General features: G+C 42.0%; 2 protein-coding genes across 15 annotated transcripts in view; both read left to right on the top strand.

Annotated features, from left to right (window-relative positions):
* The window catches only part of LOC132799020 (protein turtle), a 43,264-nt gene extending 36,458 nt beyond the window's left edge, over positions 1-6,806 (top strand). For 6 of the 12 annotated variants that reach the window (XM_060811134.1, XM_060811137.1, XM_060811136.1 and 3 more), the window contains 2 exons: positions 1,657-1,774; positions 2,237-6,806. In XM_060811134.1, the coding sequence (XP_060667117.1) occupies positions 1,657-1,774; positions 2,237-4,163 (2,045 nt within the window). In that variant the 3' untranslated portion in view covers positions 4,164-6,806. Of the gene's footprint in view, positions 1-1,639; positions 1,775-2,004; positions 2,076-2,236 lie in introns of those variants that run through there. The other 6 variants (XM_060811140.1, XM_060811139.1, XM_060811138.1 and 3 more) reach the window with 3 other exon arrangements.
* A 1,372-nt stretch (positions 6,807-8,178) lies between these two features.
* Positions 8,179-15,240, top strand: LOC132799022 (protein borderless). 3 transcript variants are annotated; one of them, XM_060811145.1, is made up of 6 exons: positions 8,179-8,850; positions 12,313-12,820; positions 12,910-13,319; positions 13,903-14,131; positions 14,205-14,411; positions 14,466-15,240. In XM_060811145.1, exons 1-6 carry the CDS (start codon positions 8,581-8,583, stop codon positions 15,032-15,034), a joined length of 2,193 nt encoding a protein of 730 aa, XP_060667128.1. In that variant the 5' UTR covers positions 8,179-8,580; the 3' UTR covers positions 15,035-15,240. The 3 variants fall into 3 exon arrangements, with proteins under 3 accessions (XP_060667128.1, XP_060667130.1, XP_060667131.1); XM_060811147.1 differs by lacking the exon at positions 8,179-8,850 and adding an exon at positions 11,474-11,720; XM_060811148.1 differs by lacking the exon at positions 8,179-8,850 and adding an exon at positions 11,748-11,878.
* Positions 15,241-17,736: the final 2,496 nt, after the last annotated feature.

The following is a 17,736-nucleotide window of genomic DNA, read 5'->3' as shown; positions in this document are numbered from 1 at the left end:
ACCAAGCACACTTTCTTAAATCTCTCAAGCACTCACTCAAGGCGGCCAAAAAGTCATTTCACGGTCTTCATAATTACTATTTACCGTATATCGAACTGAACGTCGAAACTCACAAAAACAAATAAAAGAACTCACTGCCAAAACTTTAACACTTTACACTCGTTGTTTAATGTTTATCTAAATAACTTTTCATTTGATTTTCTAGCCCCCAAGTTGTCGGTCAGCTTTTGGCCAGCAACTTGACAGCATTTCTTTCGTCATCAATTTTGTTTGGTACTCGCATTTAAGTTTAAGTCGACCATAATCAGCTCTATTTTCGGTTTTAATTTGCATTTGCATTTGACTTTGACCAATCAGTTTCGGTTTTCAGTTTCTTCTTGATTTGCACTTACTTGGTTACTTCTTTCCGTTGGCACAATTTTCAACTGACCATTAAAAAGCCATTTCATGTGTCATTGTTTTTTTTTCCAACATTTCGAAGCCCGATCCTAAATAAAATACTGCGAAGAGCACATGCTATGCGTTTATACATTCGTATACTCGTATAGTCGCATATATGTATGTAGCCTATGGGAAATTGATGAGGCTGATGCGAATCCAAATATGGTCCTCTGCTCGAATGCATCGTTAGTTAACTCAATGACGCAGAAGTACTTGTACTCCCCTTTGATCCCTAGCCAACTAAATTAGATTGTCTAGCTATTTTGAATTGGTTACCTCTTGTACATACATATGTAATTGCAACCCTAATTAACTAAGCTGAACTAAACTAAACTAAACTAAACTAAACTAAGCTAAACTAAGCTAAACGCAACTAAACTAAAACCGCAAATAAAACTAACAATTCCATAGCATAGTCTCTAGAATAGATAGAATGGCCTAACTGGTGTGTGGGTGTATTGTTGCCTGTGCTTTTGTACTCTGTACTCAGTACTCTTAGTAATTATCTAGTAAACTGCTAAATTTTTAACTATGTTAACACAACAACAACAATCACAACAACAACAACTACAACTACAATAATATAACAATGACAACAACAACGATGTTTACGCGAATAACAATGATAATGCTGTTGTTGTTATTGTTGCTGATGTTGTTTCTCGAGTTGTTGGAGTTGTCAATGATGACTCTCTGGCTAGCATGCAAATTGGTATAACGTCCGTGTCCCATGTCCTGCTCTACAATTCGAATACATACACTGGTCGCGTCGTACACACATGAATGTACTCACATTGTACGAGTATGTTGTTTGGGTGCCAATGACCCGCCCGCCCTCTCTCACACTCTCTCTCATAAGTACATAAGTTCTACTTATTTGGTTTATAATCGAGCTGACTTTCAGCTGGGTCGCGTTATGCCAGTTTGTGCTAGTTCGAGAAGCTGTCTCATAACAATGGAACAGCAAATGGAACAGTACTTCGTATTTGCCACATATATATATATATATACATATATATATATACGCGTACATATATATGGGGAATGCAATGTGTAAATGGTAGTGCAGTATGCTATGTATGTACATTCGAAACGGACATACATACATACTCGTTATATAGTGTGTGCTTGTTAGCTGCTATCATGTATTTTATTTATCGGATAGGATGGCTCACGCTGCACGCCAAATTAATTGTAGAAATTATACGTTTACAGAGTTCAACATGGTAGCTTGCAGGATAACGGACGCTCGTAACATTGCAGCCAATAATCATCATCATTTGCACAATCGTAGTACGGGCTCAATTTCCTCTGGTCAAGTGCCTTTAAAAAAGTGAGTATAGACCGTCTAAGTTATAGGAATGCCTGACGAATTCCTGAAACGACCTCACGATTAAATTGATCTAAATTGATCTTTCCCCCTTAACTGTCTCTTGCGTCCATTCATCCGCCCAAAAACACATTGATTGGTACTATACGCCATGCACCTATAACTACTTCTACTTCTACTACTACTACTACTACTACTACTACTACTTCTAATCTCGCTACATCTAAACATAGCAATACTGAACATTACCGTGATTATGAAAGCGTTTTTATAGTTCCAGGTCCATCCTGTCATAATCAAAATCGTAAGCAAACTTTTCTATACTAAAACCAATACAATCTTCAGTTCGATTTTAACCTCAGTTTCATTCTGCTTTTCGGTTTAAACACGTTTATTCTTTAGTTGTATGTTTTGATTTCCTTACTGCATTTACCTACCAACTAATCGCGCCATCTCATGTGCTAGGTACAAACAAACCCGAATATCAAGTCTAACTGCCATACTCATCGCCATACTGCACTGGATTTGGCCACCCGATCGCTGCACCAACTGTCAATCCATCTACAGCTCACCCAATCTACCCGAAGACTGCGATCCCGATGCCAAGCGACGTTCGACACAAGATGGAGCTAAGCCCGGCTACGATCAGACCATCCTGGAAAACAGCATCGATGTCGTCGACGGCGCATTATTTGAGAGAAGGAACAGCAATGTGTCACAGAAATCATCCAGTGACGATGGCGGCTTCCTCTCGCGTCGTAATTTTATCACAGCTCGTGCCTCCTGGCGGCGTCCACTCGTCGCGTCATCCAGTCAGGTCAGCTTGCAGTCGGCAGCAGATTCCGCGAGGGGTTTCCTCCAGGGTTTGGGTGGCTTGCTCAAGATTGGCGGCGCTGTCAAGCAGCAGCAGCAGCAGTTCGATGAGGCTGTAACTGGTGCACGCTATCAAAATGTGCTGCGTCCCTACAGCTCAAACTCGCACAACATCTACAGGAACTTGCAACACAACACGGCCAACAGTGGACCATTGCACATCAACACGATCAGCGGCAGTCTCGGCCAGCAGCTGCTCTCTCCCCCGCTGTACACACCGACTCGCGTCTCCCGCATCTTCTCCAGCTCGCCAGCCAGCACGCCAGGCCATCATCATCATCAGCATCAGCATCAGCATCAGCATCAGCTGCTGTCTTATAGCGGCGCATATCCAACGCATCATACGCACTTCAGCGATCTCAGCACGGTGTATCCCAACTCTGCGGAACGCTCGCTGCCCACATCACATCTCAGTGGCACCGGGAATCTGAGTCGCTATCGCTATCACTCGCAAGAACTGCCCTCGCTGCGCACCATTCAGGAGGAGACGCGTCGCCAGCAGCAGCCTCCTCAGCATCCACTCGAGGATCACTTTGTGCCGTTGCAGCTGCCGTCGCCGCCTTCGTGGCGCAATTACTATCAGACTCAGCTGCCATATCACAGCTATCGACCGCGCACTCGCTGGTATCCCCGCCACTACTCGAGACTCTTCAGTCGCCAGCAGCACGAACTGCTCTCGCCACTGCCCGACCTCAATCTATCCCTGCGAGGCACGGCCAATGGCGCCAGAGTGGGACTGGAGGCGTCACCCGAGTCGCGATCCAGCTCCAGTGGCTTTGGTTCCAAGAACACCTCCAATCATCCGGGCAGCACAAGCGAGTGGCGACTCTTGCCGCCCTATAGGCCTCCTCCATCGCCGCCCAAGCACTCAGCGTACTTTGGAGCCAGCGTTGCGGCGTCGGGTAATCAGCAGGCGCAAGCACAGACCTTGGTGGCAGGCCAGTTGCAGCAACAGCCATACCACTACTCCTATCTGCAGCCAAGTCCGCCCTCGGCCGGCCTGACGCCACCCTACACCATGGCCCATTGGCTGGAAATGATCTCAAGACTGAACGCAGCCACGGACAGTAATCTGCCCAAGGCATGCCCCGCTGTGGATGTGGGCAGCGTCGATGGCCATTACGAATTCGATCCTGCCACACCAACGCCAAGTGCCTCGACGCCAACGGGAGTCGGAGTCGGTGTCGGTGTCGGACTTCTTCGCGACGATCTCAATCTGCATATAGACACCCATCACTATCCTCATCCCTACCAACATCAACATCATCATCATCAGCAGCAGCAGCAACAGCAGCAACAACAACAACATCACCATGCAGCGACTTTGCCTTATCACCACACTTTGGGGCCGTTGAGCGGCAGCTTGCTGCATGCCTCAGCTGCCCGCAAGCTGCGCAGCCTGCCCCGCTATGACAATGTCGAGGCTCGCCTGCAGGCCATGCGGGAAGAGTTCTATGCATATCGGAAGCGTAAGGCCATGCAACGAGTAGGCGGTCCCGAAATCGAGAGCATTTGCTGAACCGCAGTTGAGGCGACCGCAAAGCATATCCAACAGACAGTCAGACTTGAATGCAGTATGAGAATGCGGCAGCAGTTTGAATGTGCTATCGAAGTCAACCGCATAAACCATATGATTAGATGATATCGCAATCAATCGCAATCCGGCAATAAAAACATACGAACAGTGCTTGCCCATTTCATAGAAGCAGTTGGAAGTACTTCGAGTATGTGAAGCCATTTAGGTGACCGCAAAAAGAAGCAAGTAAACAATTAGTTGTGGAATATTCACGCTAGGCGAACAACACAAAATGATGACAAGAGAACAACAAAGAAGCGAAGATAATTTTTGTAAATATAATAAAATGAAATGCACGAATCGAAACACAGCATTATAAGATGGCACGCAAAGAAAGGAAAGCAAAGCAAAGAAGCAAACTTTAAGCATAATATTAAAACAAAACTATAGCAATTATGAGGACATATTACTTATAAAAACTCAATATAATATGTAATTGATATTTGACACACAGTACGTGTATGCAAAATGATTATTATTATTATTATTTATAAAAAACAAAACAACAAAATTACATATTAGATATATATACATATATAGGCGTAACGAAGCGAAACACAGATTGATATGTTAAACATCAATTAAAAAGAAATCCACAAGCGTAAGCGTACATTATGTTACATTAACACTAACGTAAATTAATTAATTAATTAACGAATTAATACAAACAAATGATGAAGATATTCAATATATAGATGTTAAGTCCTTAGTTGTTAAACTTGATAAGCAAAACAAAACGAATGAGAAGTGTTGAAATTGAAAATGAAATTTAAATAAAAGCGATAAAAACTCAGTAAAGCTAAATATATAGACAAATTGTTTCAAATTAAATTATTTAAATACAAATGCAAATGTGAAAATCGTAATTACCGAAATTTAATGAAAGTCTCACAATAAAATCAGTTAAACCAAATAATTACGTGAAATACATATAACTGCTGCATATACATATGTTTACTGTTGAGCTACACACAATTAACAACAAAAAAAGATTATTACGAGTAACTCCAATGATATGTACATTTATTGAGAATACAGAAAACAAAAACTCAAATACTTTTTCCAGTGCCGAGTATAGGAGCCCTCTTTCAAGCAAATCCATAAACACGCTCAACACAACCAACCAACCAACAAACCAAAAGAAAACAAAAACAAACAAAACAGGACACAAATAATGATGAAACAATACTGCGTTAGCGCTAATTGACATTTATTAAACTTATAATATTAATTAATATAAAAATTGAAGCTAAAAAACTAAAAACAAGAGCAAGCGAAACAGGAATAGAAATGGAGAATTACTGGGCTATATGGCTATGGATAGGATTGATATTTGAGTTGTACCCGTTGTGCAGGTCCTACATATGTATATAAAAGAAAAAACCAATTCACAAGAATGATATAAGTCTGTAGTATAATTCAACTGAGAGATTTAAGTATCAGATTTTATTATATACGATTTCAAATTGATGCATATAGGAGTTAGTGTTTGGTAAATTCTTCTTTATATCGCGACCCGAAACCCAATTTCAGTTTTACTTAGGCGAGAGATGTAAGAGATGAGCAAAGATGCTTGATGAATTTCAGTTTCAGTTATTATATACTTAATAACTTGTTAATGATAAACTTGTCTGAACATCAAATTGTACGGAATGGTTTGACACAACTTGACGCCAAAACACTGCCAGAGCGCGAGATGCATGAGGACGACGTGTGTATAACGTATGTAAATTACAACATCAACAACAAAAATATATAATAATAATACCTAATATAATAATAAAATTGATATACTAAAAAATAAATACCAATTTAAGCAAATCGTTGAGCAGCAAACAAAAACAAAAAGAAACAAAAAAAGAAAAACGAAATGAATTGAAAGTTAATACAAACAAAATATTCAGAACATGACACAAATGATCTCAATAATTTGTCTTGCCTTTTGTTTGCATCAGACAATTTCATTTTGATTAATTTTAAATAGTTCAAATTATATAAACCAGCCCCTGAGCTGTCTGTGCTCTAAGCGCAGTAAATAAGTGTTTTACTATATTCCAGAAGTGAGAGAGAGAGTGTAATAAAGTTTCACTGCAGTGTAGACGCTTCTCCAAATGGTTTCTCATTTGATCAAACAGAAATCGCAATTGAAATTCAAATATGTAATTGATAATTGATTGTTACTGCACAAAGTACTCGTAATGCTGATGGAGCTCGATTAATTGTAAATGCTTACCAACAATATTAAAAGAAAGTTCATTTTTCTATTGAGTAGGCAAAGATACAGATACACACAAACACACATACATACACACACACAGACCCACACCTACACATTACCACATAATCTGTCACATAATGTTAACTAGAACGCAATTAATGAATTAATTGAGCATTAACGAAAAATCCAATTAAGCGAAAATAAAATATAAAAACTTTAAAGAAAAACAAAATTCAAATGAAAATGAAAATAACAATGAAAATGAAAAGGAAGAAAGAAACCCAAAACAACAATTACAGTATGCGTATTAATGTACTTATTAAATTTTAATTGAGAATTGAGAAATAAATTGAAAGATGCGAAAGATGCGAACGATGAAAAATAGAGCAACTTACATACAACAAACACACACACGCAAAGTGAAGGACTTTAAAAAAATATATATATACATGCATATATATAAATATATAGTATATACATACAATTATTTATATGAACATAAATTATTGAATTAAATGGCATGTACATTAAGTAAAAGGAATAAATTACAAATTAATTTACTCGTAAGTAAATCTAACGCTTTAGTCTGCCACTTTGATTTTTGGACAAGGTGCGCCAGTCAACTTCAACATTTCGACTCGAATAGAAACAACAACAAAACAAGAAAAAGAAAGAATTCAATCTTAAGCCCAAGCACAACTATCACTAAACAATTAAAACGAACTCTTTCTATTCATCATTCCTTTCCTTCCAAACATCTTTCCTATCTGCCTTCACACCATATGTATTCCTTACTTTCAACTGCACCTTCTTCAAGACTTTCGCTTGATTTTCACAACTTTCCATTCCGATAAAAAGAAACAACACACAAATATTCCCCCAGCATTTCAGCGTATAAAAAACGTACAAGAACAAAAAAAATCAGTTTAGAACGAAATATATTGTAATTAACACAAGACACAATTATAAAATGAAATTAGCAAAATGAACAAAATTTTTAAACAAATAAAATAACAAAAAATACAAATAAAAATACAAAAAAAAAACAACAAAAACGATTTGAAATTGATCAAATAAAGCAATCATGAAATTGAGTTTTCATTTGGGCGCAGCTGCAACCGAGTATAACCCGATGACCCGGAAACGTAGACCTGTCATTCAATTAATATATGTGTGTGTATACAGTCGACCAATTACGAGTATCATAACTTTTCACACACTGAAATGGACTACGAGTCGTATGAGTAATTCGTTTAACCCATACGCCTGCGCATCGAATGGCGTTTATTGTCCATCCGAGCAACCGTCTGAGTAATTAAGCGAATAAAAATTGCAAAGATGCAGTGACAATAATAGACATAGACGTCTTCAGAGACGGAGCGCACCCCCAATTATTTAAGTGGATAAACGTCGATGAAAGTGAATTGTGAGCATATTTCAAATTGCGAATGACACAGACAAACGCCTCTGCGATTTGTGGGCGTATGTCAAAAGTCAAGCCTCGAGGCATGTGAAAGTGGAGTGTGCTAAGGTCTCTCAACTGATGATCATCATCTTCAGCTCAGGCTCAGCTCGTCAGTGCACACTGAGCGCAGTGCAAGCATCTCATGCTCAAATTTCTACAAGTACATAGAGTAATATGTGCTCATCATATATGTAGTACTAGTTCTACTCTAGTCAAAATCATCGCTGATGACAACGGAACGCGTTCCGCCTCTTGATCGCATGTTTTCAGTGGCATTTTTCAGTAGCGATTCTGCAGTCGTCGAGAGTAGTTCCCGAGTGCGCGACCCCGTTCAGTTTTGTCCTCAGTGTTGATAGTATTCCGCCAAACATACAAAGCATACAGCATACAGCATACAGCATCATTCAAATAATAATACAACAAATATTTTGTTTTGAGACACGATTACGTAAACGGATCAGACCTGATTTTCTTTCATTTGCGACTTCAATTTGTTGTGATTCACAAAAACAATGCGGAAATACTCAAATTACAAATCAAGGCCACGCAAGCCCTAAGTGCAAGTGAGAAAGCATAAAGAGTGCAAAGTTAAATACGTAGTATATGCCAGCATCTACGTCTAGTCTTAGACACTTCTCTAAACCCAAACCCAAACCCAAGGCCAAACCCAAACCAAAATGCCAAAGTCAAAGAAAAGAACACACGCAAAGAGCTGTCATCTCACGACGAAGTGGAGAGCGGGACAGAGCGAGGCACAGCAACCGCCGCTGCCGCTTCTGCTGCTGTTGCTGGCGCTCTTAATGAACATATCCTGTGTGGCATGTGCGCGCGATCATCGTAAACAAACAAATCTGGAGGCCAAAGTCGGTTCGCATGTCGTCTTTAATTGCTATATAGATTTCCCATATGATTCCCCAATCTCCTACGTAGTCCACTGGAGCAAAGATGTAAGTCAAGCTCATGAATTGCATGTGAATAATATGCATACGCAGAGTATGCCTCCATCCATCATCCATCGTTAATTACATTTCAAAACAAGCACTGCTCGATAGCAGAATGAAGTTTGATTCCAAACATTTACATGTTTCGCTTTTTAGCAGTGAGGCACATTCAAACATGTTCACGACATTTATTTTTCATGCGGTGTCCTGACACACACGCACCTTCAAATGAAATTGTCGAAATTATGAATTTATCAGGAATATATATACATATATTTACGCGTAGGTGCGCCAACTGGCAAATGGCAACTGTCTGACTGACGTGGGATGTCGTGCGCTTGGTTAGCCTTAATTGCAGTTACTGCCGTGGCAGCTGTAGCTGCAGCATTCAGCTGTGCAACAGAGCAGCGGCGCTCTCACATTCATTAAAAGGGCTCTGCCTCCATCCAGTGATGGGGAAAGGGTTGCCTGATGCTGGTGGAGCTTGGTTTGGCCCTGGCCACTAATTAAATACGACCACATGCAGTCATTTGGGCGTGTGTCGAGTTGAGTCCTGCCCTGCTTATTGGGCGTGTCTGTGTTTTAAATTTCATTAAACACGCAGCCCCGTGTGCGCTGATTTCGCACAGTATTGCAAACACTTTAAATTATTGCACTGCACTGCTCGATAAGTGTGAATCTGAAGTGTGACATCAAAGAGGGCAACAAAAAGGAAACAAACCGAGCCGTATTGAGCTGAGCTGAACTGAACAGACCAGCAAAGAGTTGAAATCAATTTCAATTGAATTGAATCGCATTGAATTTGGTTGGCATTTTGTTGACAACTGTGAGTAATGCAATTAAATTCAATTGCAAATTCATTGCAGGAATTCGCACAACGCGACTACACAACCAAAGGCCAATGAGCAAGGGGGCAATGGACAAGGGGGCAGTGCTCGCCACCCACTCGGCGCACGTTTGTATTTAAATCAAGTGAATTACTATTCATCGCCTCAACACTCACACGCCCCAAAATCATGCTCGCAACCTGTGGAATGGGGAATGGGGAATGTCTGCTCTTTTCTGGTTCGCCACTGTTTTTAACTATTTGCTTGGCTGCGTAATTCGCTGTCACTTGCTGCAGACACAAACACGCAGCTCGCAGTTTGGACTCGGCTTGATTCTGTTTTATTGTATTGTATTAATGCATAAGAGTCTACTCGGTCAACGGGTCATGATGTCATTTTTGATAGATTCACTTTAATTGTGCGTGAAAATGTTTCAACGCAAACTGCGATCCAAAACAGTGGCACAGTTTAGCGAACTTTCAGATTAACCGAGTGATTTGATCCACCATCAATTCAGTGACTTAATTAAGCCACCGAAACAGAAGAATGTGGTCTAATCTTGATAATGTTGTTGAGATAGTACTCAGAGAGTGAGTTGACACCTATGTAGTTCTCCTGTTACGATTTCTTTGGCTGCGAGCAACAAAAAACAAAACATATATTTATGCAAATGCAAACTCGTGTGTGTGCAATCAAAAACTACTTTTCACGGCCGTAGTCGCGAATTTTGCGCACGTAGTAGCCTGGGCAAGCGGTAAAAAATTACCGGATAAATCAAGTTACGTTTGTAATTTGTTAGATAATGTTGATAAATGTACGGCGAGGCAGCAGATGTTGCCAGTTGACACACAGTTGGGTGTACTTGGGTGTACTTGGCATCCCCGACTGCTGTCTGGCTGTCCCAAAAGTAGACAAAAATGATGCAACGCATCGCATCAAGAGAAAAACATTTCTCACAGTCACAAACTGGCGATGATGATAACGATGATGATGATGATGATGATGATGCTGGTGTTTTGCCTGACATTGATGCTCGTCTCGGCCAAAGCCGGAAAGCTCGACACACACACACACACACACAAAGAGGGACTTGTCATCTATGAGTATTTGCCGATTTTAATTAAAGCAGCACTCGACACATAATGTCAATAGATCAACCAACACTTGTGGCACACAATTAAAACTATCAAATTGCAACCCGACTGACACTCTTTGCGGTCATCAGCTATCAATAACCCAACACTGTCGCGAATGCAACCAAATCCCTAGCATGCGGTTTATTATTGGATCAATCCGTAGGAGGAAGGCAGCATAACTGAACGAATGACAGACTGACTGACTGCCTGATTGGCAGCCTAACAGCAGTAGGTGCAGTAAATGAAACAATCATGTCCGTATTGAATCAGAGTTTTCGGATGGGAAGTTAAAAGGGGGAAATGCATACATTCCTCATTCTCGAAATAACCGAATCAAAGGATTTTAATAAGGCAACGCATTTCCTTCCGAGTTGAGCAGTGCGTGAAAATAAAAAACCGCTATTTGAATTGCGTTAATTGTCAAGGCAATTACATAAAGGATGGCAACCGCAACAGCAGCCAGTGAAGCAGAATTTTAATATTTTTAATTCCACGCTGCTTTTTGCGAATATTTGCATTGTGCGCAGCAAACTCATTTTATTTGCACTAACGCAATTAATTTGCATCTGCCTATAAACATATGAAATATGCTTAATAAACATTGGCATATCTATTCAACATTAATTAAAACAATAATAGTTTAGCAAACATTATCAGAGGAAAAAATATAGAAAAAACATGAAATACAATAAATTATGAGAAAACCGAATTCATATTTGCCTGCCTACAAAAGACTTCCCAAATGAGATGCAGGCCAAGTCGAGGGAACAAATAATAACAGAAACATGAGTTCCGCATCTCAATCGATTCAGTGTCACCAAAGTTATGCCCCACGTGAGCTCATTTTAATTTGTCAACAATGTTGCGACCCGGTGAGGGGCAGGAGCGGAGATGGACATGGACCCGAAACACGGTCAGTCAACGTCCTCGCATTGCTCGAGAGGGGTTCCCTTTCACGGCCACTCCGGCATCGCCATCGCCATCGACATCGACTATGTGCTCAACACAGCGGGTGTTTGCGCAAATTATATTGGGCGTATAGATACAACTTTGTGGTCTTTGTCTGTGCATGTACGTAAACAAATATATACCCACACACACGTATACACACCCACAGACAGACAGTCACAAAACACAGACATGTGCGTGTGTGTGTGTGTGTCGTTAACTGTTACATTGCCAGGGCTGACGGGGCGTATAATTATTTACTGCATTTGTGCGTCGTTGTGCCGAGCGCCGAGTCTGCCAAATGTGCTTGACTTTTGCATGATTTATTGCCATGCGACACTACAAACTACAAACTACAAATTGTAATTTTACTATCAATTCAAAATCATAAACTAATTTATAAATGCTACCCGCATTAAGCAAACGCCACCTGCACGCTTTTCTATCTGAACACAAGGATTTCCACTTGAAACTGGCGCAAACTATTGCTGACTAACAAATAAACAAGTAACAAATTAAACATTCATCAAGTTCTTCTCTCTTCTCTTTTCTCTCAGAACAAAAAGATTTTCACTTGGTTCGAAAACGAAACCTCGACGAACGAGCTTTTCAATGGACGCCTGCATCTGGTCAGCCATCATCCGGAGTACGGCAAAGCGTCAGCGAATCTAACTGCCATTCGAGAGTCTGATCAGGGCTGGTATCACTGCCAGATCGTTTTCCCCAATCGCTCGCCAAGCGTACGCAACAACGGCACACGATATCATCTGGCGGTGCAAGGTGGCTCACTCATCAAAATCCCACCCGTTAATCAGACCATCATGGAAGGTCAGACGGCGTTCTTTCACTGCGTCATGAAGTATCCCGACAGTTCGCAGGCCTCGTGGTACAAGGATGGCGTGCTCCTACAGGAGGTGCAGGATCTGATCAGACGCTCGTTTATGGGCCCCGATGGCAGCCTAAGCATTGATCCCACTATGATGAGCGACCTGGGCGAATACGAGTGCAAGGTGCGCAACAACGAAGGCGAACTGCAAACAGCCAAGGCTTTTCTCAATATACAATGTGCGTGAGTCGAAGCTCCTGCCATAACTACAAAATTGATGATAATGCATCTCTCTCTGTCTCTCTCTCTTATGTACCCATACCTATAGATAAAGCCAAGGTTATTTATGCACCGCCGGAAGTTTACCTGCCCTATGGACAGCCAGCCGTGCTTGACTGCCATTTCCGGGCTAATCCGCCATTGAAAAACCTGCGCTGGGAGAAGGATGGCCTCCTCTTTGACTCGTACAATGTGCCCGGCGTGTTCTACAAGATGAACGGCAGCCTCTTCTTCTCCAAGGTGAATGAGAACTATGCGGGCAGCTACACATGCACTCCCTACAATGACCTCGGCACCGATGGCCCCTCGCCCATCATTAGTGTAATTGTGCTGCGCCCACCAATATTCAGTGTAACGCCGAAGGCGATTTACATACAGAAACTGGGCGAGACAGCCGAACTGCCATGCGAAGCCATCGACCGGGACGGAAACAATCGGCCCTCCATTGTGTGGAGTCGGGTAAGTCCCAACTGCATTGTTACAAAGACTGTCCCCACTGCCCACTGCCCACTGCCCACATGCCCTGCCCCAAGCCCCCAAATGGACAACTGACTGGCTGTACTCGCTACTCGAAATGTAGAAGAGTATTTTAGCTTAGTGTCATCAGACACGATAGAAGAATGCACCTTGAATTACACAAAGTAGCTGTACAGGACTTTGAGACATACAGCTATTAAACAAAGCAGACAAAAGATTCAGGGTAATTTGATGGATATCTTAAAGAAAACAGAATTAAATGCAAGCTAGGACCTTATTTGGTTAGCAGTTTGGGTAGCAGATATTTCACAGGCGAGTACACTCGACTTTTATCTGCCGGGGGAGCTGGCTATTCACCAAATTCGCAGATGGTCGGACAACGACATACTGCCTGTCTGCTATTCTGGTAGTGTACCAATCTACCTGGTTGGTAAAACGCTTGATTGCTTTTTGAAATATTCATGTGTGTCGTTGTCGCGTAGCCATGGCGAGTCGCAACTCGCGACCATGTGCAGCATTTTTGCGACGACTGACTCTGATTTAACTAATTTACACACGCACACAGAAAGATGGCCAGGCCCTGGCAGTGGACCGGCACAGTTTTAGCGGCGGCAATTTGACCATCACCAATCTGGTGGAAACGGACCGGGGCATGTACGAATGCTCGGCGACCAATGAAGCGGCAACGATAACGGCCGAAGCTGAATTAATGATTGAGAACATTGCCCCACGACCGCCATACAACCTAACGGCGAACAGCACCGAAACCTGCATCACAATACGTTGGCAGCCAGGTGAGATCAACTGCAAGCAATTTCGCCAAAATTCAATTGATTAACTCTCTTGGTTTTTCATCCCCTCTCGCAGGCTACCTGCGACCCAATCTCGAGTACACTGTGTGGTATCGTCTCAGCGATGCGCCGGAGTGGCGAACTCTGCGAGTGCTCGACAAGACCGTCATGGAGGCCACTGTGCAGCATCTTCTGCCAGGGAGGGAGTATGAGTTCATGGTGCTCAGCCAGGACAAGTATGGCGACGGCATGTTTAGCAAGCAATTGCGTTTCGAAACCCAACGTAAGGCGCTCACAAGCACCTCACTTCCCTTCACTAACATTTCTTTCCTTCCAGCCTCACCCATTCGCGGCGAAGACTTTGATGCCCAACATCTGCCACATCAACAGAGTCAACCGTCCAGCACTGGTGGACTCGGTGCTCCTTGGAATCTGAGCATTATCAACAATCCGCAAGGCTGGCTGCTGCACTGGGAGCATCCGCTGCAAGGCCTCGAGTCGCTGCGTTTATACACGGTCCGTTGGTGGAAGGAGCCGGAGCATTTCCTTATCGGCACCGCCGAAACCTTTGACAACTTCTATCAACTGCGACACCTGAAGGAAGACGCCACCTTCAAGATACAGGTGTTGGCCGTGGGATCGGATGCGCACCAAGCAGCCAGTCCTGAACTAATACTTGATGTACCCTCGCAGCGTAAAGTGCGAGCTTTGATTATTGGCAGCTCCGTGGGCATTATCTTTCTACTTTGCGCACTGTGCGCTTTTTTATACGTGAAGCGTAGTTGCCTTCGGCACTTGTTTGCCCGGGGCAACGAGGGAGCCAGCGGTGACGAAGATACTGCTGAGAGTGGCGACTGCGACAGCGACCAAGAGCGGGACAGCGGAAAGATTCGCGCGTCCTCCTGAATTTTGCAGATCAGGTGGCGCTTTGAGGCGACCGAGGATGGAAATACACAGCGAGATTGTTCAGTGAGCGTGACTTTAGTGCCAGATTAAGGGGAATTCCATGATTTACAAAATCAACCAGTTCAATAATAAAGTAATTAAAGTTAACTCTTTTGGGAAATTATAAGTTAATTAATTTTTGACAAATAAAACTATTTAAAACTAAAGCAATCGATTTTTAAAACATTAGATTTTGAAAAACTAATATATACATCATTCTCTATTAATTCAAAATGTTTGAAATGTGCGCCTTATGGGCAGCACTTTACTGAAAAGCTTTTAATGACACATAGGTTGTCTTCTTCTCACACAGTATGCCAGCGAATAGTTTCTCTTATCTGTATTCATATGTGTGTGAGCGAGATAACGAGATAACACAAAGCTCGTATAATAGCATTTCCAGCAAAAGCTCTGAACGTTTAAATCAAATAAGAACAACGGTTTTTTGTAATTAATTAAAAATTCAATTAATTGTTCTTAATTTATAAGATTCTAAATAATGTTAAAACTTAAAAAGATTTCTAAGACAACAACGTTCGTTTGAAAAATATGAATTACTAAAGCTGAGAACAACGAAACATGCTTAGAATATTGGAGATATTTATGTATATCGGAAATCTTAAGCAGTTTTTTATTGCAATCATGAAGTTAGTAATTTTCCAATCACGACAGAGCGTGCATTGAGTCACGACAAGCGATTAGACAAATATAATATGTATAGCAGGTGGGATGGAAGGGATGTGACGTGACGTGGCAGCCTCGAAGGTAAGGAAAGTAAACACCTGAATGCACCGGGAGACGACTGTTGGACTGAGTCGGCTTAATTGCTCTGTCGAACAAATACTATGCACTCAATGCAAAAGCGGCTTTTGGCTGCATCCCCAACAACGACCACGACCACGACCACGACAGGTTCAATTGATTTAACCCACACCGCCAAATGTTTTGCACTCGCAAAGCTTTGATGCAGTTGCTCGTTGTCGCAACGTGTCGGTTGTCAGTTGTCGGTAGTCGACGATGGCAGCTCATCAAGTGCGAAAATGTGCAGCTCTGACCTGAATTGACACGCACCCAATGACAGCCAGCTGTAAGCAGTGGAGGAGAATAGAAGGAACACTTAAATACACGGCAACTGATAGCACTCAGTATTATTTATCTGACGAAATGAAATAGAAGAATGTGCAACCTAATCACATATTTCGACAATCTCATAATGCCGTCTTAGTGAAATGGGATCTATACTCATTTAAAGTCCATAGTACAAAAATAAAAAAGCAACACAAAAATAACAAACTTACTCGAATGAACGATTTACATCGAAATTAAAGTTAAAATTCCTTAATTGATTTAATTTTAATTAATATTAAGATTCCCTCATTCAATATTTTACCCAACTATATTTATTCCAATATCCAATCCTACGCTGAAAGGCTATAAAACAAATGCTACGTGTGAATAAATGGCATCCATGCCCAATCATAGTCCAATGATAAGTACAATAATAAATAAGTTAACACATTTACATAAATATAAGTATAGTTGCTTCCGCTGTCTTGCAAAATGTTGTGAACAACATCGAAAATCGACTGCTGATACTGCGATTGAGCTCAAGTTCGCCTAACAAGCCCAACAGTCACGTACAAAAGTATAGGCACACTTTGTACATTTGTACACAGAGTGCGGATTATGAATAGAATGAGGTCAATGCTAGAATCGCTCTTCCTATCACAGATAGGTCACACACGCAGCTGGCGCTCAAAGTTTGAATACGATATTTACACACCAGCGAATAGATATGTAGCTGAGCGTTCATTTAAGTGAGTGTGTGTGTGTGTGTGCGTTTGTGTGCGATCGTCAGCAGAGTGTACTGGTGGACTCAGTAGTACTCATATTGCTCATGCTCGGTACTTCGTGGCAAATCAAAGCTCCGTTTTGTTTTTTATACTTGCCATTCGACATTTGCTTTGTTCGACACAAAGGCAATGGCAACGAGTCGAGTTGAGTAAGCGCAGTTCAAAGTTCAGCTCGAAATGGCAGCCGAAGGGGGTATTATTAAAGTCGCCCAGTTAACAGTTAATTGTGTGCAGAGTATTAAGAGATAATAAAGACGTAGTAGAATCTAACAAAGCAGTTGGAAGATCGAGTGCAGCTGCACTCAGTCAAGTGCACTGAGACTGCATTGGGCATGGGGTAGGATTATTTTGTGTTTACGATCAGCTGTTGGCAGTCAGCTGAAGCAAAAACACACACAGAGAGACATGCGCAGAGCACATACACACACTAACGCATAGACTCGTGCTCGTGTAACAACAGATAAGGGGAGAGGCCGTAAACAGTGTGGCAACATTGAGAATCAGCCAAACAAAGCCACTGTATGGGGAGAGAGGTGTGCAGCGGGGTGCCATTCACAACACAACAAAGTAGCGTCGCTTCGTTTCCACACAGCTCCCACACGATTTCGTTCTCTCACACACACACATTCACACTCACATATGCCAGCAACAAAGTGAGAGCAGCATCGTGAGAGCGTGACTGCGGGAGAGAGCAAGAGTCACACAGACTCGCAAAAGAGCGCATGATAGGGGGAGCGAGAGAGCAAGATACAGCGCGTAGCTTAGCAGCAGCATTAGCTGTGCTCGCAGTTTCAGTTCTTTTTCGTTCGC

The sequence above is a fragment of the Drosophila nasuta genome, chromosome 2L (genome assembly GCF_023558535.2).
Source record: "Drosophila nasuta strain 15112-1781.00 chromosome 2L, ASM2355853v1, whole genome shotgun sequence".
Taxonomy (NCBI): domain Eukaryota; kingdom Metazoa; phylum Arthropoda; class Insecta; order Diptera; family Drosophilidae; genus Drosophila; species Drosophila nasuta.
The sequence above is the reverse complement of the archived record's forward strand: the minus strand, read 5'-3'. Positions and strand labels throughout refer to the sequence as shown.